The sequence below is a fragment of the Fusarium verticillioides genome (genome assembly GCF_000149555.1).
Source record: "Fusarium verticillioides 7600 chromosome Unknown supercont3.28, whole genome shotgun sequence".
In the NCBI taxonomy this organism is placed as follows: domain Eukaryota; kingdom Fungi; phylum Ascomycota; class Sordariomycetes; order Hypocreales; family Nectriaceae; genus Fusarium; species Fusarium verticillioides.
The window spans coordinates 53,320-76,864 of record NW_017387865.1 but is presented as its reverse complement, the minus strand read 5'-3'; the positions used below and the strand labels follow the sequence as shown (position 1 = coordinate 76,864).

Below are 23,545 nucleotides of genomic sequence, written 5' to 3'. Positions count from 1 at the left end.
ATGATGATTGCAAAACATCCTTGAGTCACTATTAGAAAACATTACTGTCTTACTTAGTTAATTACAGACACTTACACACTCATTCAATGACTCAACCACACCCGTGCGTAAAGTCTCCCTGAGCTCCTTCACGCGTTAGCATGGCAGAGCAGAATTGCAGATCCAGCTTGCTTTGCCGTTCTCCCTATCATTATGGAGGTCATCACCACTCACCAGCCACCAATTCTGGCCGCCCGTTGAGCTCCTTGAAGTGCCACAGAGATACCTACAGCGACTACCAGGGCCCAGTATCCTTATTAGCATACACTTCGCGTCGTTCGGCAATTGCCTAAGTGCACTCTCTACTACTATTGCACTATAGAGTCTCTAGTAGTTGTATAGGGTACACTTCGAGTCCAGTACTTGGTGTGTCTATTTATCCTCATAACCCCTTGGAAGTACCAAACCGGAGCAGTGAGCAAGGTTCAGTTGAATACTGGCAATGCAGCAATAGCTAAAGAGAACCTGGCGAGTAGAGGTCCTTGGGCTGATAGTGATTCCTGAAAACCAACACGGTAGAGTTGAGATAACTTGCATTGTGTATGGGAGCTAGGGGGCCAAATCAAGCAACTTTATAAGTCGCCCGGATTTTTAATTATAAATGCTCCTAGCTTTTTAACAGCTTAGAACTTTAATACCCTTTTCTTGCTAGAACTTTATTAAATCCCCTTATTATATTATTATTTATAATCCCTAATAATATATTTATGCTAGATATCTTTAATAGTAAAAGGAGAACTTTATAATCTAGCTAGATAAATATAGGGATACTTAAGTGTACTATATTTTTACTAACTATTTAAGGGAATGCTATATAGTAGATAGTAAATTATAACTTTCTTACTATTTAAAACTCTAGAGTATTACTAATATTAATAATAATAGTATTATTAAAGTAGGGTATATCTTTCTAGGTCTTATTTTAGTAATCTTATAGGCCTCTTTAGTTAAAAGGCTTATAGTAAAGAAGAGTTAAAGATCTATAGTTAGTATACTTACTAGCTATAATATTATCTACTATACTATTATATACTAATATTAATATACTAGGTAGTTAATAAGCCTTATATAATAAGACTCTCTTATATAGGCTTTAGTTAAGATGCCTTTTAAAATCTAGGACTATTAAAAATAAAGAACTATATAAGGCTAAGTAGAATAGTAAAAGTTTAATTTTAAGCCTAATCTCTATTACCTATAGGAGATATTTAGTAAGTGCCTATATATTAATAAAAAATTAAGCTAGCTAATCCCTTCTATTCTCTAGAACTGGGTATAGTTTTTATAAGGCTTTTTATAATAGGTTATATAAGTAGAATAACTCTTTAATATCTCTAGGGCCTATACCTATAAGACTATAAAGGTTATTATTAGCTAATATAAGTATATAATAAGGTTAAAAAGGATATATTATAAGAAAGGGAAGTAATAGTAGGGATATAATATATATATAATTCTTTCCTTATACCTATATAGCCCTATAAATAGTTTATTAGTATTCTAGAAGAAAGAGAGGTTATCTTCCCTTTAAGTTTATCTCATACCAAGTCACTGCTGCGATTGCGGTATCTTATCTTGTCAGCTCTTGGAACTTTGAAAACCTCCCTTGCCAACTCAAAGGCAGGCGCTGGAACTATGCCGTGGCCCGTGATGTAGAAGAAGCCGGGGTCATTGCCAACGCGTATAAGCTCAGAGGTCGGTTGCGCTTCTGAGATTGTGCTGAGGTCGATGATTGGAAGGGCAGCCATGATGGGTCTAGGTCTGCGGATGTGAGCTACGGATGGAGGCTGGGTTCTTGACAGATGATATTCGAACATGGCGGTCTTAAACACTTCTGAGTCTTTTGTAGTGACGATTCTGAACATTCATGCCATGCGTCGGTAGTGAAGTGGCTAAATTGCTAATTTGAACAAACTCCATATGAAATAGAACCTGCCGGCCACGAAGGACCGCTGTCAGATCTGGTATCAACTTTCCTTCCCCCGCATCCTGATAGGAACCGATAGTCTGCTTCTCGCTGCTTATAGGCTGGCGGAAAAAGCACCACGTATCTGGCGATGTGATGGCTCGTCCGGGCTTGTGTCTGCATCTGTGTCTGTATCTCTACGTACTGACGATAATACTACGCTTTTGCGTAGTCGTCTTTGAGCATTATAGAGGGACGACAGCCAGAAAGATCCGGCTTGGAACGTGTTTTCCGACATGCCTGTATTGACTTGAACGTGTTCATCTCTCTCCTTGCCATCCTACCACTATTGTCGCTTAAAAAAAATATAGGCATGCTTACAGACATGGCACTTCGCACTCAAGCGCCTCGAGATTCCTCGAGAGACAGATGTACAAACCAAGGCGTACATGAACCGTGACACACGGCCCCTGCCCCTGGAAAGACGTACCTATGGTGCCTGGGAGTTCGTGGGCATCTGGGTCATCACCGGCGCCTTCAACGCCGGTGGCTGGATGACCGGCTCCTCTGTCATCGCTCTCGGGCTCAACGTCTGGCAGGCCATGCTGACCGTCATCGTCGGCAACATTCTCGTCGGCATCATCTGCGTGCTCACGGGCGCGCCAGGGGCCAAGTGGCACATCGGCTTCTCCATTCTGCAAAAGGCGTCGCGGGGCATGTACGGCGCAGCGACGGCGCGCTGTTCCCGCTCGTGCAGCGCATCATTCTCTCGTTTATCTGGTACTCGACACAGATCTGGTGGGGAGGCCAGTGCACCAAGACGTTCCTCACTGCGCTGTGGCCTTCGTTTCGGAACCTCAACACGCCTCTGGCCCATGGGACGATGGATACGGGAGACTTGATCGCCTTCATCGTCTTCTGATCTTTCTGTCTGCCGCTCATTTGGGTGCCGCCGGAAAAGTACAAGATTCCCTTCGCCATCGCCGCCTGCAGCGTCGCTCCCACCGTCCTCGCTCTCATGATATGGTGCACCGTGCAAGCTCACGGAGCCGGGCCCCTGGTCTCCGACATCTGCGTCGCCGGCGTTGAGCAGGCCAAGGGGAGCCGCCGGGTGGATGCTGGTCCTCGGCATCTGCACCAACATCGGTGGCATCAGCACCCACATCTTCAGCCAGTCTGACTTCACCCGCTTTGCACGCCGCCCCGGGGACCAGTTCCTCTCGCAGCTGCTCTTTGTGCCCCTGAGCACCGTCGCAGTGGCTCTGATCGGCATCCTGTGCACCTTCTGCGCCTCCCAGCTCTTCCCGGAGACCAACGGCACGTTGCTGTGGGAGCCGTACCGCATGTTGGCCACTGTGCAGACCATTTCGACGACCCCCCCCCGCGCGCGGGTTGCCGTGGCTTTTGCCAGCCTGGCTTCTGTCGTGGCACAGTTTGGCATCTCTGTCGCCGAGAACGCGCTGTCCAACGGCACTGACCTCTCGGCTCTGCTGCCGCGTTACTTTAACCTCCGTCGTGGAGGCTACCTCACTGCGGTCTTTGATTTCGTCATGCAGCCTTGGGAGCTCATGAATGGTGCGAGCAACTTCCTTACCGTCATGGGCGGGTACGGCGTCTCCCTCGGATCCATGACGGGAGTCATGTTCTCGGACTACTATTTGGTGCGGCAACGTCGGCTCTTGCTGACCGGTCTGTACGATGCGTCTAGCACTAGTATCTATTGGTATTGCCTCGGGTCAACTGGCGTGCCCCTGTGGCCTGGCTCGCCGCGACCTGGCTACTTCTCCCTGGCTATGTTCGCCGCGTGCAGGATCCCACGGCAGAATGGAGTGGGCGGTCACACCTGTACTACATGTCCTAACCTCTCGACTGCATTCTCGCCATGCTGTTCTACTATCTGCTCGCTCGTGAGTTCTCTGTGGCGCAGCCCCAGGCTGTTGACGATGCAGATTACTTCGATACCTTTGGATTGGTCAATGACTCTGTTTCTGTGCTGGAAGGCGAGGCTGTTTCGGGCAACGGTAGTCTAGCTAAGGATCAGGCTGTGCTTTCTTCGGAGGAAATGAACCAGGCAGTCTAGATTTGAGTAGTAGAACTCGCTTTGAACATGCAATCAGTCTAGTTGTATCACATTTCAGGGCCACAAGAGACAACTGACTCATATATAAGTGCCGTTTTGCTTCAGGATTCAAAGACCAGGACGCGGAGCTGGAAGTAGTAACCCATCCTCTTGTGCTCCGAAGGTCTGTCATCGTAACAAGTGACAAGCTGACTAAAACTATTCGCTCGGAAAACAAGCATAGCGTTTTAAAGGCCTCAGTTAAGCTATGCCCATGGCGAAGGTTTACTAGCGGCGGCAGAATTGGTAAATAGGTATCATTGACTTGAGTTTGATAAGCTCGTCAGTATAAGATAGTGGCGTAAATCCGAATCACTATTAGATCACAGAACGACGTGAATAGTATAGGCATCACTTGAACGCGATCTGACGCCATGCCCCCGAAGAAGCTGCTCTGCATCATCCCTATCTTGACAACCGGGATAACGCAGAGCTTCGCAGCCATCTACACATTGACAACGCAGATCCAGCTCGACTTTATAGATGGCAGTGGACTGACAACTTGCCCGCCGTGTATCGAGAACTATGAACAAGCTGTTGAGTTGTCTGTGGTTATGCTGCCTAGAGTGATCAACTTCCTTGCTACCTGCTAATTTGATGGCATCCTTATGTGCTGCTTCTTAGACCACCTGCTAGTGTATGGTCTTTAAGGACAGACGAGTATGCCGGTTATGGGGATTTTCTAGGCAGCGCTTAAGATGGCTGTGCTGACTACGGAGACGGAGAATGATCGGTTTGGGATAGTAATGATAACGGCGGCCTGGGAGCCAGTTTTGCAGGAGTCTGTCTAGGAGCTGGGCTACGGGGCTTATTGCGTGGGTGTGCGTGTAACGAGGCTTGGTGTGTTGGATCTGGAGAGTCTTCCGGAAAGTTATGCCGTAGAGGTCTTCTGGCGATCAGCTTAGGAACTTGTGGACGCCGGGGCCACGAGAATCATCCTGGGATGTGCAGGGATGGCCAGTCTTCGGGGAGGCATTCAGGCCGTCCTGCCACCTCGAGTCCGCATAATCGACGGCGTGGAGGCCGGTATAACAGTTCTAGCCAGAGAGTGAACGGACAATTAGGTAATGTAGTCGGAGGATTGCTGTGCGAGCTCTGATCTCATGGAATCAAACCTAGACTTTTCAGCTCATCCATATCTATGCTGTCTGACCAGGGAAACGTCTGCAACCAGTCGAGAGATGGTACGACATAGGGACAGTCATCTTGAGGTTGCGAGTCATCCAAATACTTGTAATGCATTTTGTTAGTGTGCGCATCGATGCGATCAACGTGTTATAGAAGCAGTAGACTTGCCGCGCTCGCTGTTGAATTGTCCATTTCCCACAGGACGGTAGATATTGACACACTGTGGCAGAGTTAAGACAAAAGGTACTTAACGTAGTCATAAAGGGCATGATGAACATTAGGTTGCATAGCTCTTGGTATTCCGTCCACAGCAGAGGCCGGCCGATGAATCCGCTGAGCAGATGCCCAACTCCAGACAGTTCTTGGAACCACAAGTGCAGATGAAATAGTTCAGCTACAAGGCCACTGACTTGCGTAGCGAGACTTGATAGTACTGACCATACAAGAACCAATGGCTCGAAGATATGCACTTGGAACCTTGGAGATGCTGTCGATCATCTGCTGAGCTGCGGCACAGGCCGAACTAAAGGTCATGAGGTCGCAGGCAAAGCACAATGTTTTCAGCAGCTATGTAGGTCGTTAGCAGAAAGTTCGTAGACGGGATATCCCCCTCTATGGCGTGGGCAAACGCACCTGGCTTGTACAGACAATATTGGCCACTTGGAACCCGCAAAGATTCTCCTTGGCATTGGTAGAAGGCGGCAGGGCGGTCAACATGTCGCCTGGAAGGGACTGCAACCCATCTTGAAGCGCAGCCAGTATTGTCTCCATATTGAGATCTGAAGGTTCTCGCGGTGGGAGACGAGAGCTGTAAGCGTCTGCCACCGTCCGGCCGGCCCGTTTGACTCGGTAGTGGTTGATGACGTGCTCGAGCAATCGGTACAGGTCTGTCACGAAGTTCCAACCGATGAGCCAGTTTCCTTCTGTGGGCTGTGAGTCCCCCGAGCCATCGCTGTGGTATGCAACCATGGTCTGTTGCTCAGGACATCGAATCACATGGCCCATGACCAAGGCCGAGTGGACTTCCAGGCGATACATAGACCAGAAGACCCGCCGATATCTCTGCCTCTCTGGCTCCGTGAGCGTTGACGACCAGTTGACTTCCTAGTGTAGGTTTTGCTCTGCTATGAGACTGTGGAAGAGACCCAGGTAGCGGTGGTGAAGAGAGGAGTGCCTGGTTTGGAAGGCAACCAGGACGAGGGATGCGATAGTGGGGAGGTATCTGAAGGCGTCTTGACCGCGAACATCGGCCGGGATTCTACGCTCGGCGTTGTCTATAAACACAGAAAGAAGCCCTGTCGCTCGGGCAGCCGTGGTGAATGCCTCCTCTCGAGACGGCAGGACTGCACCGTCCTTGATATGAGACAGACTAAGAGCACATAGACCCATCAGATAAGAGAAGGAGCACCGGTCCGAGGAAAGGTCAGATCTGTGCCACTCGAGGAGAAGTGGTTGCTGATAAAATATGGGAAACCTGAAGAAATAGATCAGCACAATCTACACAAACAGGTCAGATAACGCAGGATGCACAGATAAGCATACACAGGATACACGGTCTGCAAGAATGTGTATAAGTGCGCGGATAGTGTCTCTTGAGCCGTGAATTCGCTGATCGTATATCCAAGGGCCAACACCATAAGATTCATTCGTGTTCTGCTGAGCCAATCTGCCCGGCCGAGGCTTGACACCTCGCTTGGCCGTGACCCGGGTCCATGTGCACGCTCGAGGCACGTCAGGCATGAGAGCGAACCCTCTGCCGATGGTAGCTTGCATTTGCGGGCTCTCCTGTGGCAGAAGCCATAAGCTTTGGAAACCCTTCTGAGCTTTTTCTCCATGATGTGAGTTCGCTGCTGATTGGAGGGGAGGTTGAGACCGCATCTCCGTTCATCGCTTCATTTCGAACCCGTTATCCAACACTCGCACGCGTCGCTGTCGCCAATTCATCCACGCCAACGCCATGGCTGCTACGATCTCTACGCGCAAGTCGACGGCTGTAGATTGTTCTTTCCCACGATCCAACGCGCCCTTTGAGTATACAGCCCGAAACATTCGTACCTTTTCCACCATCGCATACGCGCCCGAGACGATGCAAACACGATTGCGGCGGCTGTCCTATGCTGAGAGAACCAATCTGATTTCTGGATGAAGACAACGGCTCGCCAATCCATCGACTATATCCTGCCGCCGTCCTCGATTTCGCCCACGTCCCTCAATTGTGCCTGGAAGCTTCGCTTAGCAACATCCACGCTTTCGCTAGCGACTTCAATGCTGGGATACATGAAGGAAGAAATCGACAAGACTTTCGAAAAGCTCATCGCTTACATTACTACTATAATTCATGCCCCACCGACTGAAATGACTAGAGTTTAGGACTCTATTACACCGACTGGAGAGCAGATCGCCATTAATTACCCCTTTCGTGTTGAGAATGGCATGACCGGGACGCCTGCGAGTTCCTCCGCAGCAGGCACTAATGCTGCACGAACATTGATTAATATGAGACACTCGGTTATTAATTCTGTAGATGTTGTAGGTGGGGACCTCTCTAATGATGAGGGAGATGGCCCGGATGCGCCCGGTGATGAGATGGACGTGGATCAGCTACCTGTGTCTATACTTACAGATGGCAATCGAGACATGAGCGTCTCATCCCAAGTGAACTTGGTTCCAAAGGAAGCCGATAGAGGCAGCCAGGGTCACGACACAAACCCTTCAATTCCTTCTACACCCAGAGCGACTTCCATCATCCCTTCGATCCCTGGCACGAACATCGACAAGAATAACCTTGTCCCCCTTTCGTCTCCTGCCAGCAACAACAGCGATTTGTCCATGCCTCCAACTCCCAGAGCGTTTTGCTCGATCTCGCCTCCCCCTGACACGAACATCGACAACAACAACTCTACCCCTCCTTCACCTGCCACCAATACTATTCCTAGAGTGACTCGCTCGAACTCGCCTCCCGCTCAGGTGGATGACCATCAGCTAAATGCACTCATGACCCGTGCCGGCACAAAAGCCACCAAGATCTGCAAAAAGGCAAAAGGGAAAGGCTAGCAAGGTCTCGAATAAGCCATCAGATATCGACCTCCAGCTCAATCAAAATCAGCTCATGCAAACCAAGGGTACGATCAGAGAACAAGATCCAAAGTGTTTCTTTCCAAACCTGAAGTACTACAGTGAAACTATTATTAACGCAGTAACTTATAAGCACGCAAGTCTCATAACTTCGAGGCTTATAATATACCAATTCGTGGAGCTTATTAAGGGTTGGCGAGTTAAGATATCAAGCGTTAATAGGCAAGTTCTCGAAGTTCCATCACATCAATCATTAGAACCGCTTCCACAGAGCTTAGCAAACCAAATTCAACAATCCCTTCAAAAGATCGACATTAGAGATGAATAATAAACTTAGACCTCTTCAAGTACGCCTTGGCCAATTTGATCTGGCCCAGGCTATTGAGGAGCATAAAAAGGTAGGCCGACGACAATTGGCCGACAAACGATTCATCAACGGTATTCTCAAGACGTCCAATTGGGAAAAGAACCGATTCAACGACCAGCGCAAGTACGGGAACAAGTGGCTCGACTACTGTCGATTCACGGACGATGATAGCAAGACAGTATTCGAGCGCGGGTTGCTCTGCTTTACACCGTTGCGTCAATATAAGGCATTGGATGTGTCAACGTGGGACTACCTTAGCTATAAGAGCTCGAAGGAATGGGAGATGTTTGTGAGTCTTCTTGGCTCTGTGCCGAGGGTGGATGTTTTGTGTATTGCTGGCGAAGCTTTTCTTCAAGCGAAGGAGAATAAGGAGCATGTTGAGTTCAACTGGGAAAAAGAGGCTGGCGGAGTTATGGAAAAGTGTTGGCTTACGGAAGATGATGACAGAGTTGAGTCGTGGTTGGAGGTTTACCAGTCTGAGTCTGAGCAGGAGGGCAATGAGGATGGTGAGGAGGAGAGTGAGAGTGAGATTGTCGCCATTTCCTAAGCTCAATCTGCTTGCATAGACGCACCAAGTCAGGTCGACAGTACCAGGCTAACTATCCCAGTCAGCGCCGGTCACAAATACTGTACGGGAATAGACCACCTTGTCTTCTTTGGCCGATTTGTTACAATATAACCCACCAAGTTTGGTGGCAGTGCAGTTATTGAGTTAATGATGATGATTCCGTTAGATGGTAAGCAGGTTAACTCAAGTACCAGGGACACAATAATGCTTCTTCTTCCGGCATGCACCCAGATTCAGCTTCGTCAACTCCCTAAGGAAGACTCCCTTATCCCAGACCATCATCGGGTCTTCCTGCACCTTCAAGTTAGCCTTAGAGTTAAGGCCTGGGGCCAGTATATCATCTTAGGCTTCACGAGACTTCTGAGCGTCGACCTTCCTAAGACCGAAAGCGTGTTGAATGTCACACTCGAGGGACTTATCGAATACCCGCATCACCACTCTGCGGAGCACCCGAAGATCTAGTTTCAATACCAGCTGAGCATGATGCTCATCGCAAAGGCCCATGTTGTCCGTGAACACTCACCCACCAATGCCAGTACCTGCTTTTATTACTTCGAGGTGAGTAAAAAACTGGGATTATACGTTTAATGATTCTCCCCGCCCCGTTGTCGGTCTTAGAGTCTGAGTGGTGTTGGTACTCAATTGATGCTGCTCGGGTCAAAAACCTCCAACTGATCAATGCGTTCGTTTCACCGTGCCAGTCAGAAGAATCAGTCAACTGCTGATGCTGTATGGGTAGTGTATCGGTTATCATGTTGATGATTAACACATCAACGGCAACCAAGAACAGAACAAAAGGCATACCTGGAATACCAATTCACGCGCAGTCAAGATTCATAGGCCACTCAGATATCTAATCTAAGAAATGCAACTATCAAGCAGAGGCCAGGAGAACCCATTGTCGGTTAATTCATTACTCATTTCGTCGTTAACATATACTTTCTATCGTAATTCATTGCTGAATAGCATCCATGCAGTAATGACCACAAGACCAGACCAGACCAGACCAGCCAAAACAATCATCTAAGTCTAGCAAGACTTCTTCTCAAGAAAAGCTCCGTGCAGACGATCAAACTTCTTTCGAGTGTATCTAAGAATAAGAATCGATACTACACATTCCCGATACGCGGCTTGGGTGTCCTCATGCAGAAGCCGCTGCTTCTCTTTCAATTCTCGTTCCAAAGCGTCCACGTGAAGTTGGACGGATACCTGGGCTGCGTTCATATGCTGGCTTTCGTTAGCTCCGGGGTCGGTGGACTCGTCGGAGAGTCTTTGACGGATACGACAAAACTCTTTGAGGGCGTCAAGGCCAGCGTAAGCTGGCATGGCTGACACAGAGCGATCGTTGGTGTGTCCCTGTATTGCCTGGGTGAGGAGGGTCTGGTGGCGTGAGTGATAGGATTGGGAAGTGGTGTAAAGTATTTCCAAGCCAACCTGCATCTGCTCGAGCGCACAGAGGTCTAGATTGCATACAGCCGGCAACAGTGATGGGGATTGATCCAAGAGACGGTACGCGTTGCGGCGCTTCCAGAGTCTCATCATGATCGGAAACAGCTGTTGTCCAGATGGTGTCCAGGGGGGAAGGCTTGCTGACTCTGAGGTGAGGAGACCGGAGGTAATATAGGCTCGGTAGGCGGTTGATTCGAACGGCATGCTATCAAGTGCTGGATCGTGTCCTGAGGCAATCTGCTGTGCAAACTTGACAGTGTAAAGGCCGCAGTCAAACGCATTGGGCTGCTGAGTACACTCAACATACGACACGTTGATGTCGTCAATGCCCGTCACAGCCGCTATGGCATCTTTAACATTGGTCGTAGTGTTATCAACCAAGGTGCGCATTGAATCCAGGACCTCGAGTGTTGCGGGATGTCTCCAGCAGTACAATCTCCAGTGATGAGAAGACCGATCGCATGCGGGGATGAGGACGACGGACTTTGAGCCGAACAGTCCTTGGGATTGGGCGATGTGTTGCTGCTGAGCTGATTCGGGGAAAAGACTGTCCATTACGGCGACGGAGGGGGATGACAAGCGCGAGATTGCGGTATTGACGATGATGTCGTCGAGATCCTGTTCGGGTGAGAGTCGTGTCTTGGAGGAATGGAGGAGCTGTTGGAGAGGAGCCACGACGCGAGGACTTTTCTTGGAGGGTTTCCAGGGGTCAAACTTGGTGACCAGACGCTTGTTGGGGGGTATTATCGAGATGTCGACTTTTCTCTTGGTCGATTTATGGCTGTTGCCACCCACGGACTCTCCAGCATCCGAACCGTGCAATGGTGAAAAGGTCATCATCTCGAGGTCTCTGCCAGGGGAAGGGCTCCGTGGGTTGAGTGAGATGTCGTAGTCGTAGTCGTCGATTGCGGGAATCTCAGAGAGATCATAGCGACGACCTAACTCTGGGCTCGAGATTGGACCCTGATCGTCGTCGAGGTCAAGGCTAAGGCCAGCAGGTGGAGATACGGGAGGCGATGCGGTCGGGGATTTGGGGTTGTTGCGGACTGGGGAGGTTTGTCTTTCGAGGCAAGAGTCGCGTGAGGCTGAACGTTTGACGGAGGCATGGGCGGAGGCGCGAGCGGAGACTGCTGTCTGGCCTTTACTGCCGTCTTCGGGACCAGAGATCTTGATGGCCTGGCGAGTAGCGGCCCCAGGCCAAATGTCGCTCCTTGAGAGAAGTCAGTCAGCCAAGCAATGCAATCAAGGTGCCAAGGTAGGAGCCAACTGTACCCAAACCCCTTGAACGTCTCGCGAACCAGCGTCTGTCGGCTCACATCCCTAGATAATGTGGCCAGCTCCCGACATCGATCCTCAGCCTTTTTGCAAAACTCAACAAGTCCGACGTCCGGATGCTTTTCATGTAGAGTCCCAAAGGCGTTGACTACAGTTGTATTGCCTGACTGCTTATCGAGAACGAAAAAGCACACCTCTCTGTCGCTATGGAGGATCTTTGCAATGGATGATAGCCGTGATCGCGGGGAGGATTTGAGGCACTTGATCTGGTCTTGGTACAGCCGTTGGCAGGCAAAAGAGACGATGCTTTCATGGACATTGATGACGGCCCATGATGCAAAGAGGAACTCGGCGATGCAGTCCGAGGCTTCGGGGAGGACGGAGCTGGTGTTGAATTCGGCTTTGAGGCGATGCCAGGCTTGTAGGATTGGGTCTTTGCTGTTGTCAAGGAGGGAGTCGGCGAAATGGTTGAGCTGGTCGAGAAGTAATACAAGCCTGTCGCTTACGTTGCCGCTGGTGCTATCAGAGGCCGCAACACTCATGGTACGTCAAGCGAGGCGAGGGCGCCGCATCGTCGAGTCGCGTCGCGTCAAGGTTGGTGATGTTGGATGCTTCCATTGAGCGGGGAGTTGTGACGTAGGTAGGTACCATTCTCGAAAATGCTGACTAACGCGCGTCACCGGCTAGAAAAATTAAGCTTCAGTGGAGATGCCCTGTAGCTCCCTAAAGCAAATAAAATCAATGGCTGCATCTCCTGGATCAATATCCACATTCCAGAAGCTCTGACAGTTAAACGTTCGCGAATGGAATTAGGTTTTGCAGGTTTGCTGTAACAATGCGCGCATTATTATTATGGAGTATAATAATGATCGCGATGCAGTCGCTGGCAAATGAACAGCATGGGCGATCACCACCGTACAGAATTTCGACGCCTGGAATCCATTCTCATGATCGGTCGGGGGCGCTTGTAAAAAAAAGTCTGCCTGCGCTCGTAAAATGTACCACCTCATAAAAGAGAGTAAGTAGCGCTGATAGAATCTGTGCTCGTAAAGCTTGATCGCCTCGTAAAATGTACTGCGTCGTAAAATGAATGCACCTCCTCGTAAAATTCACCCTATCGTACCCCGAACCCGTAACCTTGGCGAATTCACCTTATCGTAATCGCACCATCATAGAATTCTTCACTGTCTGATGAAGGTCTGTGTCACATGACATTCATTCACTCTCAAAATTCCTCGCTGCTCGACGAACAAACAAACAAGCCTCTCGTCAACTCAACCACCCACGACTCCCTCCTCCTACGATCGCGCACGCGCACGCATCACCTGCAAATCCTGCAACGCCTTGATAACGATTGATGGCGATGGAATCCACCGACGCCGACGCAGAAGAAGCCCAGATCGTGGAGAATCTTCACATCGAGAGCGCGACAGAAAAAATCACGAAGCGCATCGTCACCGCCGCTCGCAGGATTCACGATGCCACGAACCAATGGCCTTAGGAAGTCGTCCTTGGCTTCTTGCCTAAGAAACCCTGGAGCTGCTCTCTTACCGAAGAAATGGCGCACCTCTTTGTCGCCACCGTCAAACCTTCAACCGACGCAGATGAAGCTGCTACGCCTACGCCTTCACATACGACCGACGAGATCCGCGAGTCCCTCCTTCGAAGTGCGTGTCGCCGTGACGCAAACAACCCGAATCTCAAACTTGAAGATGTGCGCTATGCTTTGAGCCACTTCAATGTTGGCAAAAAGGCTGTGACGCGTCAGAGCCAAAGTGCGAGGCCTGATAGTGAGAGTATCATCATGGACGGCGAGGAGGAGTCGACGGATACTCAGCTTCAGCCTGAGCCTCAACCCGAGGCACAGACTGTGATAGTGAATGCTTATGGCAAACACCTTGGCTCACCGCTTGTCTCTGTCTCTACCCAGTCTCCCAAGCGAGCTCGGACTGCCAACTCTGAAGGCGCAAGCAGCCTCTTGTTGAACAGCCCACTTGGTCGTCGTACTTCCTCCGTTTCAGTCGTTGTACGTATCGAGTCGAATCGTACGTCCCGTCAGCATCACTAACGCTTGCTTCACAGGCAGACTCACCCCGAACAGCCCCAACCCACCTTCCTCACGCGCTTGCCAATATCCCATACATCTGCTCTACCCTCGTCAAGAAGAGCGAAGACGACAGCCTCAGCTGCAGCACCCAGATCGACGAGCTCGCAAAACGCATCTCCACGGGCCAGAGGTCCCTTTCCAACGCCTCCCTCGAGAACACCATCGCGACACTCGCCACCAAGCGCGCCGAGCTCGACGCCCAGCTCATGACCAAGGCGTCCATCGAGAAGGGCAAAGCAATCTTCGATCAGCACAAGCACGAAATGGCCCTCGATCCTGTCGCCATCGATACCACGACGCAGAGCTACAACGCGAGACTCCAGGCATGCGAGCATGACATCGCGCAGCTTCAGCCCGAGGTGACGGCCCTTGAGGATCAGCTTCGCAAAGACGAGGCCAGCAGTTCAGCGCTCCAGAGCCAGATTGAGAATGACACTTTGGAGAAGAACCGACTGGAAGCTTCCTTTCGGGAAATTGGTGACAAGACCAATTACTTGCGTGTCATTGGCAGTCTCGTCGATCTTGGACCCGATGGACTTGCTCGACTGACCAGTGATTTGGCCAAACGGGATATTTCGCTGTTTGATCTTGCGCATCAAATTCAAGGCAATGGCCCTATCGATCCAGACTTGGAGATGAATTGAGAATGTTATGCAGCTATTATTGGTAGTTCGGGTAGTATTCTGCCGAGTAGGAATGGAGTGGCCATCGGAACGAATCTTGATTCAACGCGACGCGACACATAGGCGTCGGGCGAGGGGACATGTACATTCAGAGCATCCACATACATAGGTGTTGATAGATTCCCTGTATTTAGAGTAACATCGGTTATCCATGTCCAGGCCGTGAACAGTCCTATCCGAATAACTTGTCAGTACAATGAATTGAATTGAGATGCCGTGACAAACGCATCCCGGACCAATCACAAAAAAATTCACAGCTTTCAACATGTCACTGACCAAGCTCAATGAGCATCAGCTGTTTGCCAGGACTCATTCTCGATCAGTAGAGTAACCGGAGTGCCTGGACAAAACCTCGTTGGCACTCAGCTAAGAAATTCGATGAAAAATCTCATTTGGCGTCTTGTTGCCCAACGTGAGTCGTCAGCCAAGACAGTTGCGTTACAGTACACTATGATCGTGTGCGTTTTCCAATACGTAGGGCTATGTCATAATGCGGTTGAATGCTAGGACAGACCAATTCTATGACGGTAGACTTTTATGATGTTAGATTTCTACGAGGGGGCCGATTTCTAAGAGTATGCGCTTTCTACGACGGGGCGATTTTACGAGACGCTTTTACGAGACGGTTTTACGAGTCCAGCCTGTCTTCAGAGTCACCTACCATGCTGTCACTACTACTGCCACAACATGTTCCTTGTGCGAACACATTGATACTATTCTATCTATAAGACACCTCATAGCTCCCCCGTTGACTCTAGTGTATGACTCCCGCCTCCAGAACGTTGCCGTTTTGTGGTGCCGACCCGCCATTCAGACATGGGTCGGCTGCGTGGCTGTTGGATCTCTCTGGAACATGTTGCATGATGAAGGAAGTACTTCTCAAGATGTCCCGTATAAGCCAGCGAAGAAGCAATCGGCGGCTTTATTAGATTTCTTGATCGAGAGATGTGACGTTGGGGTCATATGTAAGAGCTTTAATACGCTACTACTAAATTCCCGGACATAATGGGGGATGATTGGCAATTTCCTGCCTGTGCTTCAACGCAATGGTATGGCAGGCTTTCATTTGGAACTGGGTGAGAGTTTCTGTCTAGAAATACAAGTTGATTATTCCAAATCGGTCAATCTCGACACAGATTCAGAACGGCAAACCCCCTCCAGCAGCACTACAGTCTAGAGGAAAACGGGTTACGCAGATAATGTAATTCCGAGCGAATAAGTAGCTGGCAGTTCGATTTTCCAAGTGTTGAGAGTTCTGATAGGATCTGCTGCGGCACTTCTCCATTGAGTGTTTTGACGCCTCTGAGAACTTGAGTGAGGACACATATGTGCGCCGGCTATGGAGGAGAAACCTTGCGACGACGACTTCTCTGTACCTCGTGATGTCGGATGCAATCTAGCAAGCTATAAGTTAGGAAACCCCAAGGAGGAACCCCTCTGGATTAGGGAAGACACGGCAGAAGCCTGCGAGTCTCTGGCAGAGGGTGCAACGCCCTTAAGTGGTATTTGGCTCAGATCCTGCTCAAGTACTCCTGCTCAAAACGGGGCGCGTTTTCATCTATCGACGTTTAGCTGCAACTCAAAACGCGTCCCGTTTATCATCCCAGTGTCCCGTGTCACACCACGAACAACGAGTTCCAGGTAGCACGGTTCTTCTCTCTAGCTGTTTCTAGACTGGCTGGTTTATCAATATCTGCATACGCTACTTGGGTATCTTGTAGAAAATACAGAAATACATAAAGGAATTCACAAAACTCCATGCTACCCACTAATGGTTGAAGCACAACTATGATGTATAATCCCTATCCTCTGATATACTCAGCGCGTTTCTCTTATACCATGGCCAGAAGACACCATCAACCCAGCGACATAGTTGCTGAAGTCCCAAGACAGTCTTATAAACACCTATCACATCATCTGTCGAACCAAACTGGAATGGTAGCCACAAGACCGTCTTCTGCCCCTCTCTTGTCGTGGCAGCAAAACTCCACTGATGTCCCTGGACGATGATAGCAGGTAAAAACGGCAGCCCATCCATAGAACCAGCATTGCGTGAAACCAGGTCTTCCAGAAACCGCCACTGCGCTGAGTGCCATGTCCCTATCTGCAACTCAGCAGACCCTGCTGGCGTACTACTCGCGCCCTTGGTCTCAATGCTCAGAGCGATGGGACGATTGCGCAACGAATAAAAGTCAGTGTGATTGACATAGCCGCATGGTAAAATCCTCCGCGCCTCTTCGACTTGTGATGCGTTATCCTTTGGATCGAGATAGATGCAAAAGTCAATCATCTTGGCTTGTGTTGGCGATTGTAGATACTCCTGGATGATCTTGGCAGTTGTGCAAGGCGCGACTCCAACGAGCTGTTTTTGACGCTGGGAGCCATAAACGGCCAGGGACAAGAGAGGATAGTGTACCATCATGTTCCATCCAGCTTCGTTTTGCACTGTAACGTGGCAATCGGCTGCTGCCGTAGCCAAGCTCCGCGCGTCCTCGGGAGAAGGTGTAGGGCCGAATTTATCGCGAACGCTTAAGTCCGCAAACATGTGGCTTCGGACCCGAGAAAATTGACGATCGGTTTTGGCAAGTTTGGTGATTTCCTCCTCGAAATCGCGTGAGATAATCCCGAATGCGCTATTCTTAATATCCTGTAGCCCATCGAGTATGTCGCAAAGTTGCCGTGGCAAATCAACATCGTCCACGGTGAACTCGCGCGGCTCGAACCCGCTGGGACTGATCTCAAGTGATGCGAGTTGCTTCGAAGGTGACGAGCGACCAGATGCTTGTGATTGCGTTGATTGCGATGCTGTCACCGAGTGGGCTTGAGCATCTCGCGCAAAGCCTGGGGCATCTGATGTTGTTGGAAATCCCCTCGTTCGCTGACTTCGAGGGGCTCTTGGTGTCCTATCAGTATCTTCTTGCCCCCTGCGTCTCTTAGCCGCTGGCTCCGAGCCATCATCCATGAGTCGTTTCCTGGTCTCGCTTTGGGAATCTGGTGGCGATAACGGAAGGGACTGAGGAAATTGATAATCTCTGGGGCAAGAAAAATCGTAAAACGTGTCGCAATACTCAGGCCCTGTTGTTTCTATCTCTTGCCGCCAGTTTTGGATATCAGCAGTGCGCATTTTTGCTTGCTTATTGATAATAGTTCGTGGTGAACATATTAGATAGAGCGGCGCATTGATTGGGGTCTGTTGTTTTGACGTCACCTGGTCAACCGACCTGGCCTGACTAATCAAGTGGGGACGCCGCTCTGTCCTCACCAGCCGTACATATCCGCTATACTCTCTCTAACAGTCCTAACTTGAGTTAAGATTAGACGTCAATCTAAAGTAAATACTTTGATACTCTTTCACTCCGATATATCCTCCCTGCTAGGATTTTACGCAGTATTTTATGCCCTTTTATTAGTGATAGACAGCACTTGTATGCAAGCAGTGTTTAGCAGCCAAAAGAGGTACACCCTAATAATGGTTAACCGAAAAAACTTAACCCATCCAGGACTAGCTCTATCGGTCGAGCATCACTACCGCAACCGCGCTGATAAGGACATAGAGCTATCCGTACTGTCATCCAACCCGTGATTGATCGAACCGGGGTAGGCATCAGATGCTCTCCAAGCATCACGAGGAAAGCGGGACTATCAATCTAAGAAATAGAAAATATAAGCTTGGCACTCCAAAGGTAATCAGATCATTACACGATACCCCGCTTAAACCTTGATGGTTGTTATGATAATCCACTGGTTCTAGGGTAACATTGACCAAGTTGCCAAAGCTTGTCAAAAGCACCAAAAGCAATTTTGCCTAGGTCCAGTGTCTTCCTGTCCGCTTGTACCCCAATTCTCAGCGCTTTCCTCTCCGTTCTCGCAATTCTCTCTCTACCGATAGATAAGTAATCGGAGCCTGACATGGAGGCCCGATCCTCGTTCATAAGAGGTGGCTTCTTGCAACAGCCTATTAATTACCTCCATCAATCTTGTAATAGTAATAACGGTTTCTATTATAAGAAAATCCAGAGATAGACTGTTTTCTTTCCTTTCTTGTGCCTTACGTGAGTCTCTTTTGGTCAGCGCACCTGAGTACTTGTAAGGTCCTGTGGCTTCCACTCATGTAACAGCATGATTCAAATTTAGCAAGCGTGAGAGCGGGCTTTCTCAGAGGAATAAACGTATCTAGATATGGATGCGGAGAAAATAAAAATAGCATGATGGTCCATTAGAAAGTTCTAGGTCCCATACAATAACTATTATCATAACCAGGATATTGACGCTAGTACAAAGGACATTACTTCGCTAATCCGGTCTAGGGTATTCAAATTCCCCGATTTGTCGTAGCAAGCCTCATAGCAAAAATATGTAAGGGACATGCTTACTATAATGACCTGTTGCATTTACCCATGCCACCTCTGTGTAACTAATCCCACATGCCGCTTTCTTCTTCTCCGCGAGCTTATGATGAGAAATCAGTTACTCAAGATTAGGGTGAGCGTTGGACTACTTTAAACACTCCCCAAGTTCTCTCAGCCGGAAGAAGTTCTCAGCCACAAGTCTCAATTGCAAGTAACACTCCTAGCTCATAACTTGGACATCAATACCACTAAACACTCCCAATAGGGTTCCCAGCAACGATGCAGAAAGTGGCTGTGATCCTTGTTTCTTAGTGTCCAACTTGTCAGGCAGATTAAGCTCGTCGCATCCGTATATCTTGTTTACCGTCACACTGAGGCCAGTCGGGATCTTCTGGCGTCTTAAGCCCGGACGCAACATGAGACATCAGCATTGACCCTGTCGAATTCTGACTTCAATACGCAGCATCTGAATGCATGTGCCCTCACCGCCCCTGACAGTCAATGAACTAGCGCTTATGTTTCGGGTGCCTGCACTAGCTTATTTGCCTCTCTAGGGAAAGGAACAAATCCAGTCTGAAGAGGAGGCAGACCATATGGTCTACTATTGCTCATCTGACAGTCTGGGTGTCCCTTATCATCCAGCACGACTTTTCAAAAAGTCTTGAAAACACTCACGCTCTTAATTTCAGGTATAAATCCTAGGCTCGCACATTCAAGGTCAATTCTATCTCTGCTCCCAATCTTGTCCGAAATCAACCGCTCTCAACCAATGGCTCCCACGAACAAGCTTGAGCCTGAAAAGGCCCTCAAGCCCAGGTCTCCTGATGTGCAGTCATCCGCGCAAGCCGAACCTGGCGGCATTATGGCTATAGATCATGTTAAAGCATTGCAAGATAGAGTTCGCGATCTGGAACTGCAGTCTCAAGTCTGTCAACTCCACCGCTCGCCCAAGGTACGATCACTTTATTATTTGGCCAAGTCGATTTACTCACCTTTTGCAGTCTTCGGGCAGCCAGAGTCAGTCCGATCCCGTCACAACTCTGACGCAGCGCCCCAGTGGCCATGGCAAACCACGGGACGAGCCTACTCTTGAAGAAAAGGCCCCCGTCCAACAAAGGGAAGATCCCTCTTTGATTGAAGTTGTTTGGTTTTTTCCCCCATTGTTATAGTGTACTGGTCGGACATGGTCATGTCTTGTTCTCCTTTCGGTCTGACTAGATGTCTATAAAATTGAAACCCCTCCATCACAAGATGACGCGTGCATTATTCCGCCGCAAAGGGTTGCCGCCCATACAGAAGACGCATCAATACAAAGATGCGTTAACCTTCTGGCGGGGATAAAAGGCATGATATTTCAAGGTGCAAGATCGAGCAGAGGTGTTTAGGGTAGATCAAGTTACGTGAGGCCAAACAAAAGTCTGAAGTTGATCCAAGCTAGCCTAATTGGGTGGGTATCTTTCTCCAACGCCCAAGGTCCCTAGCAAGCCAGTGAGTGCACTGTCAGGTGGCCTGAAGGCTGAGGGGCAGGGCACCTAGAGGCCTGAGGATACAAACGCAGTCTGCATTCACCAGTCAGAACAAACAACGACAAACGCAGAGATGACGAATACACTTACCGTAATCTCCCCCTTTATTACTCTTCTTGTTCTTTGTCTCTCTTCATCTCCACCATCATCTACAACAGTGAGCAATGGAGAATTCTCATGCCAGCGACCGACGCTCAGCCCAAGGCGGCCAAATGGATATCGTGAGACTGACTCTTCCTCACGCCACGACTATCAACCACCCCAACCGCTAACGTATCTGGCACAAACTATTTATATCCTTATACCTAAAGAAATCTTCTTCTTACTTCTTGTGCAGTCCATTTCGGTCGGACACTGGGCCAGGCTTCCCTAGGGAAAGTTTAAGCAAGAGTCCATTTCTATACAAACCTGAAGATTCGCTGGCGGTTTCTCGGCGACCTCTAATCGGCGCTGGCTGTTGAGCAGAAAGAGAGGTTAACGCCGTTTGCCACAATGCTTGCCATAGGATTCTGCACCTGTGTAATAAGAACTCAAAATATGAGGCATTCTGTGATCTTCCTATCTTATATTTGTCTACTAATTGTCTAGACTGTGCTATCTTGGCAATCTCAAAAATCATTGACTTGCCGTACGTGGTCTTAAATAATGTCTGGGTTGCTGCTGACGTACAATTCAGCAACTCGTTGAAGCGACCCAGGCTCATCTCACTCGCTCTCACTTGCAAACATTATTCTTTCAGAAACGAAGATACGAGTATGTCAACATTCCGAACCTGGCCGTGATATTGAGCCTCTCCAACTTAGACGTTATGCTTTTTAATAAGATAATCACCGGGACTGGGACCAAACCCGAGTAAGGACACATATTCCAAAAGCAAAGTATTCTTACTATGCTCCTAACCGAGGAGATCTGGCTCGAGAAGCTGGGTAGAAGCTTTGGGAAGAGCGTGATACTACAGAACGGGTGAGACTAGCCTCGTCTCAAATGCAATGATCGACAGCATGAACGAGTTTGCAAGGCGAAGTGTTTGCTATGGCTAAGAGACGAGGACGGACGTTGATGGTATCGAGACGTTGGCTGACGCGGGCAAGACCCTGATCCACTCTATCGAGGTTCGTGAAGGACTGGCTGTTTCTGACTATTTTAACTTTTTCGTACAGCACTTTTGTTGAAAGATGCAGATGCAGATGCAGATCTAGACGGGAGTTTGATTCGCAATGGTGCATCTCTGGCGCCTGGAAATGGGTAGGTTTGTTGTTACGCTTAGGTATTATTTAGTGGTAACCGCACTTAAATAACGCCGAATCTGGCTAGCACCTCAGGTGCCGCGGCTTTGGCTTTACTGGGTTACAGGGCACTGTCACTAAAGCTTACTATCAGCTAGCGCCGAGTCGGTGACGCTGGTGGCACAAGCGCAAGGCAAGCAAGCGATGGATCGCGACCTATGCGACACTCAGTAAGAACAACATCATGAACCAAGCTATGCTTAACAAGTCCGTGGCATCATTTATTAATTATCTCTAAGCAATCCATAGCTAGACACCTTCAGCCACGTGACATGGCGGCGTGATACCCAATAGCGCACTGAGGTTCAGCACTTAAATGTTGTTGGCTGCATGCATCCCTTGCCGTGTCCTCGGAAACTCCAACCGCCTTCTCCTTGTCTTTTCCGTCCAAAGATTCATCGAGCTTTGACCCAGCTGTCTCAGTTCGTCCGTGTTGTTGGCACCGATCGGAAGAAGCGCTAGGGGAAGTCTTGTGAAGCAGTCTCGGGTCAAAAGGGCCATGGCGGTCGATGTACTCATTTAACGTGAGGAGTCTTTCTTCTTCATGCTGCATTCCAGCGTGCCGTTGTAGCTAGGGTTCGGGAAGCGTCTGCGGAGCGGCTGCGGCTCAAATTCGGTTTGGGAGCCCTGGTCATGTTGACGAGACCGAGATGCACGACAACCGACTCGGTGTGGAGGCAGACGTATTATCTTGGTCTCGGGCACCAAGATCGGGAGAGCACCCGGTCGATACACCAGGTATCCTTTCAAAGCAGGCGAGTACGTTACATTGGAGGGACATAAGTATGCACCGCTCGATTGCACGGGCAAAGGTGGCCTCAGAGCCGCTGCTGCCACTGGTTCAGTTGAGAACCCAAAAAGTCCGTCATATGGCGGTGTCGTTATAGCGCGACATGTCTTTGGTGCAGGTTGCTCAATGTCGTCTCCATCTTCATTTCTAGGTCGCTTGAGAGGTTCCTCCTATACAAGTTGGCCTCGGGAAAAATACAAGATCTGCAGCTCAAGTATCGTTTGTCCCTGGGTTTCAAGTACTCGTGTGGCTCCTTTCCAGCCTGTCCTTTCAGGCATCAGGCCAATGTTTCAGATGTTCTTCACAACTGAACGTCTTCACACCTCCAAATATTTCAGGGGCTTCAGCAAGAGCATAGGTCCCGTCGTTGCCTTGTTATCGAAATTCGGAATGCCGGCTCGCGGCAATCCGAGTCTGCAAGCCATGCCCAATAAATGACCCAGTAAGACTGAAAAAGATTGTTCCTTAGATAGATTCTCAGCAGTTCAAGAATAGCCGAGACTCCGATAATGGGATCTACTAATCGGTCCCCTGGGCCACGCTATCCTGCGGTCTATGACACTTATGCCGCTTGCTCTCTCTTCTTCTAGCTTTATCACGACTTGAGCCAATTCGGCCGGGCCAGCCTCGATAGAATCATCTCGAGTCACGATATCCTTCACGAGATGGCTTATTTCTGGTACCATCCATGTGTTCTTCGACTTCATCAGCACGCTCCACGGTCCATCTTGCTAGAGTCCGTCTGTGGTCTTGTTCCCCGTATTCTAGCCCCCTCTCCCTAAAGAGATCTCGAGATCAACTTTCACTGGTTTTGAGGACCGGGGAGGAAGGGGCAGGAGGGACTGCACTGCACTACTTAACGGTACCATCCAGTCGAG

At 49.3% G+C, this 23,545-nt stretch overlaps 10 protein-coding genes across 10 annotated transcripts; 5 read left to right on the top strand and 5 right to left on the bottom strand.

Moving 5' to 3' along the window:
• Positions 1-1,577: 1,577 nt before the first annotated feature.
• FVEG_17723 (hypothetical protein) lies at positions 1,578-1,787 on the bottom strand (the record flags this gene model as incomplete). The annotated part of the gene is made up of 1 exon (XM_018906953.1): positions 1,578-1,787. The coding sequence occupies one exon, from the start codon at positions 1,785-1,787 to the stop codon at positions 1,578-1,580; it is 210 nt and encodes a 69-aa protein (XP_018762169.1).
• A 607-nt stretch (positions 1,788-2,394) lies between these two features.
• On the top strand, positions 2,395-4,025 carry FVEG_14078 (hypothetical protein; the record flags this gene model as incomplete). Its single annotated transcript, XM_018903413.1, has 3 exons — positions 2,395-2,663; positions 3,039-3,774; positions 3,858-4,025. 3 exons carry the CDS (start codon positions 2,395-2,397, stop codon positions 4,023-4,025), a joined length of 1,173 nt encoding a protein of 390 aa, XP_018762168.1.
• A 1,557-nt stretch (positions 4,026-5,582) lies between these two features.
• On the bottom strand, positions 5,583-6,197 carry FVEG_17722 (hypothetical protein; the record flags this gene model as incomplete). Its single annotated transcript, XM_018906952.1, has 2 exons — positions 5,583-5,759; positions 5,826-6,197. 2 exons carry the CDS (start codon positions 6,195-6,197, stop codon positions 5,583-5,585), a joined length of 549 nt encoding a protein of 182 aa, XP_018762167.1.
• Positions 6,198-6,296: 99 nt separating this feature from the next.
• Positions 6,297-7,070, bottom strand: FVEG_17721 (hypothetical protein; the record flags this gene model as incomplete). The annotated part of the gene is made up of 2 exons (XM_018906951.1): positions 6,297-6,689; positions 6,735-7,070. 2 exons carry the CDS (start codon positions 7,068-7,070, stop codon positions 6,297-6,299), a joined length of 729 nt encoding a protein of 242 aa, XP_018762166.1.
• A 618-nt stretch (positions 7,071-7,688) lies between these two features.
• On the top strand, positions 7,689-8,246 carry FVEG_17720 (hypothetical protein; the record flags this gene model as incomplete). Its single annotated transcript, XM_018906950.1, has 1 exon — positions 7,689-8,246. One exon carries the CDS (start codon positions 7,689-7,691, stop codon positions 8,244-8,246), a length of 558 nt encoding a protein of 185 aa, XP_018762165.1.
• Positions 8,247-8,587: 341 nt separating this feature from the next.
• Positions 8,588-9,181, top strand: FVEG_14076 (hypothetical protein; the record flags this gene model as incomplete). Its single annotated transcript, XM_018903412.1, has 1 exon — positions 8,588-9,181. One exon carries the CDS (start codon positions 8,588-8,590, stop codon positions 9,179-9,181), a length of 594 nt encoding a protein of 197 aa, XP_018762164.1.
• A 646-nt stretch (positions 9,182-9,827) lies between these two features.
• On the bottom strand, positions 9,828-12,558 carry FVEG_14075 (hypothetical protein). The gene is made up of 2 exons (XM_018903411.1): positions 11,924-12,558; positions 9,828-11,861 (listed from the first exon to the last, which is right to left on the bottom strand). Exons 1-2 carry the CDS (start codon positions 12,466-12,468, stop codon positions 10,232-10,234), a joined length of 2,175 nt encoding a protein of 724 aa, XP_018762163.1. The 5' UTR covers positions 12,469-12,558; the 3' UTR covers positions 9,828-10,231.
• Positions 12,559-13,172: 614 nt separating this feature from the next.
• On the top strand, positions 13,173-14,952 carry FVEG_14074 (hypothetical protein). Its single transcript, XM_018903410.1, has 2 exons — positions 13,173-13,952; positions 14,009-14,952. Exons 1-2 carry the CDS (start codon positions 13,485-13,487, stop codon positions 14,675-14,677), a joined length of 1,137 nt encoding a protein of 378 aa, XP_018762162.1. The 5' UTR covers positions 13,173-13,484; the 3' UTR covers positions 14,678-14,952.
• A 1,323-nt stretch (positions 14,953-16,275) lies between these two features.
• FVEG_14073 (hypothetical protein) lies at positions 16,276-17,870 on the bottom strand. The gene has a single exon (XM_018903409.1). It carries the CDS (start codon positions 17,838-17,840, stop codon positions 16,503-16,505), a length of 1,338 nt encoding a protein of 445 aa, XP_018762161.1. The 5' UTR covers positions 17,841-17,870; the 3' UTR covers positions 16,276-16,502.
• A 1,310-nt stretch (positions 17,871-19,180) lies between these two features.
• Positions 19,181-20,308, top strand: FVEG_14072 (hypothetical protein). The gene is made up of 2 exons (XM_018903408.1): positions 19,181-20,017; positions 20,067-20,308. The coding sequence occupies exons 1-2, from the start codon at positions 19,835-19,837 to the stop codon at positions 20,232-20,234; spliced, it is 351 nt and encodes a 116-aa protein (XP_018762160.1). The 5' UTR covers positions 19,181-19,834; the 3' UTR covers positions 20,235-20,308.
• The last annotated feature ends 3,237 nt before the right edge of the window (positions 20,309-23,545 follow it).

Excerpts from the sequence above, each read along its gene's own strand:
- FVEG_14072 (XM_018903408.1), top strand. The coding sequence starts at position 19,835 with ATGGCTCCCACGAACAAGCTTGAGCCTGAAAAGGCCCTCAAGCCCAGG. Across the intron at positions 20,018-20,066 it reads AACTCCACCGCTCGCCCAAG|TCTTCGGGCAGCCAGAGTCA; the intron begins GTACGATCACTT and ends CACCTTTTGCAG.
- FVEG_14075 (XM_018903411.1), bottom strand. The coding sequence starts at position 12,468 with ATGAGTGTTGCGGCCTCTGATAGCACCAGCGGCAACGTAAGCGACAGG. Across the intron at positions 11,862-11,923 it reads GAGACGTTCAAGGGGTTTGG|GAGCGACATTTGGCCTGGGG; the intron begins GTACAGTTGGCT and ends ACTTCTCTCAAG.
- FVEG_14073 (XM_018903409.1), bottom strand. The coding sequence starts at position 17,840 with ATGCGCACTGCTGATATCCAAAACTGGCGGCAAGAGATAGAAACAACA.
- FVEG_14074 (XM_018903410.1), top strand. The coding sequence starts at position 13,485 with ATGGCGCACCTCTTTGTCGCCACCGTCAAACCTTCAACCGACGCAGAT. Across the intron at positions 13,953-14,008 it reads CTTCCTCCGTTTCAGTCGTT|GCAGACTCACCCCGAACAGC; the intron begins GTACGTATCGAG and ends CTTGCTTCACAG.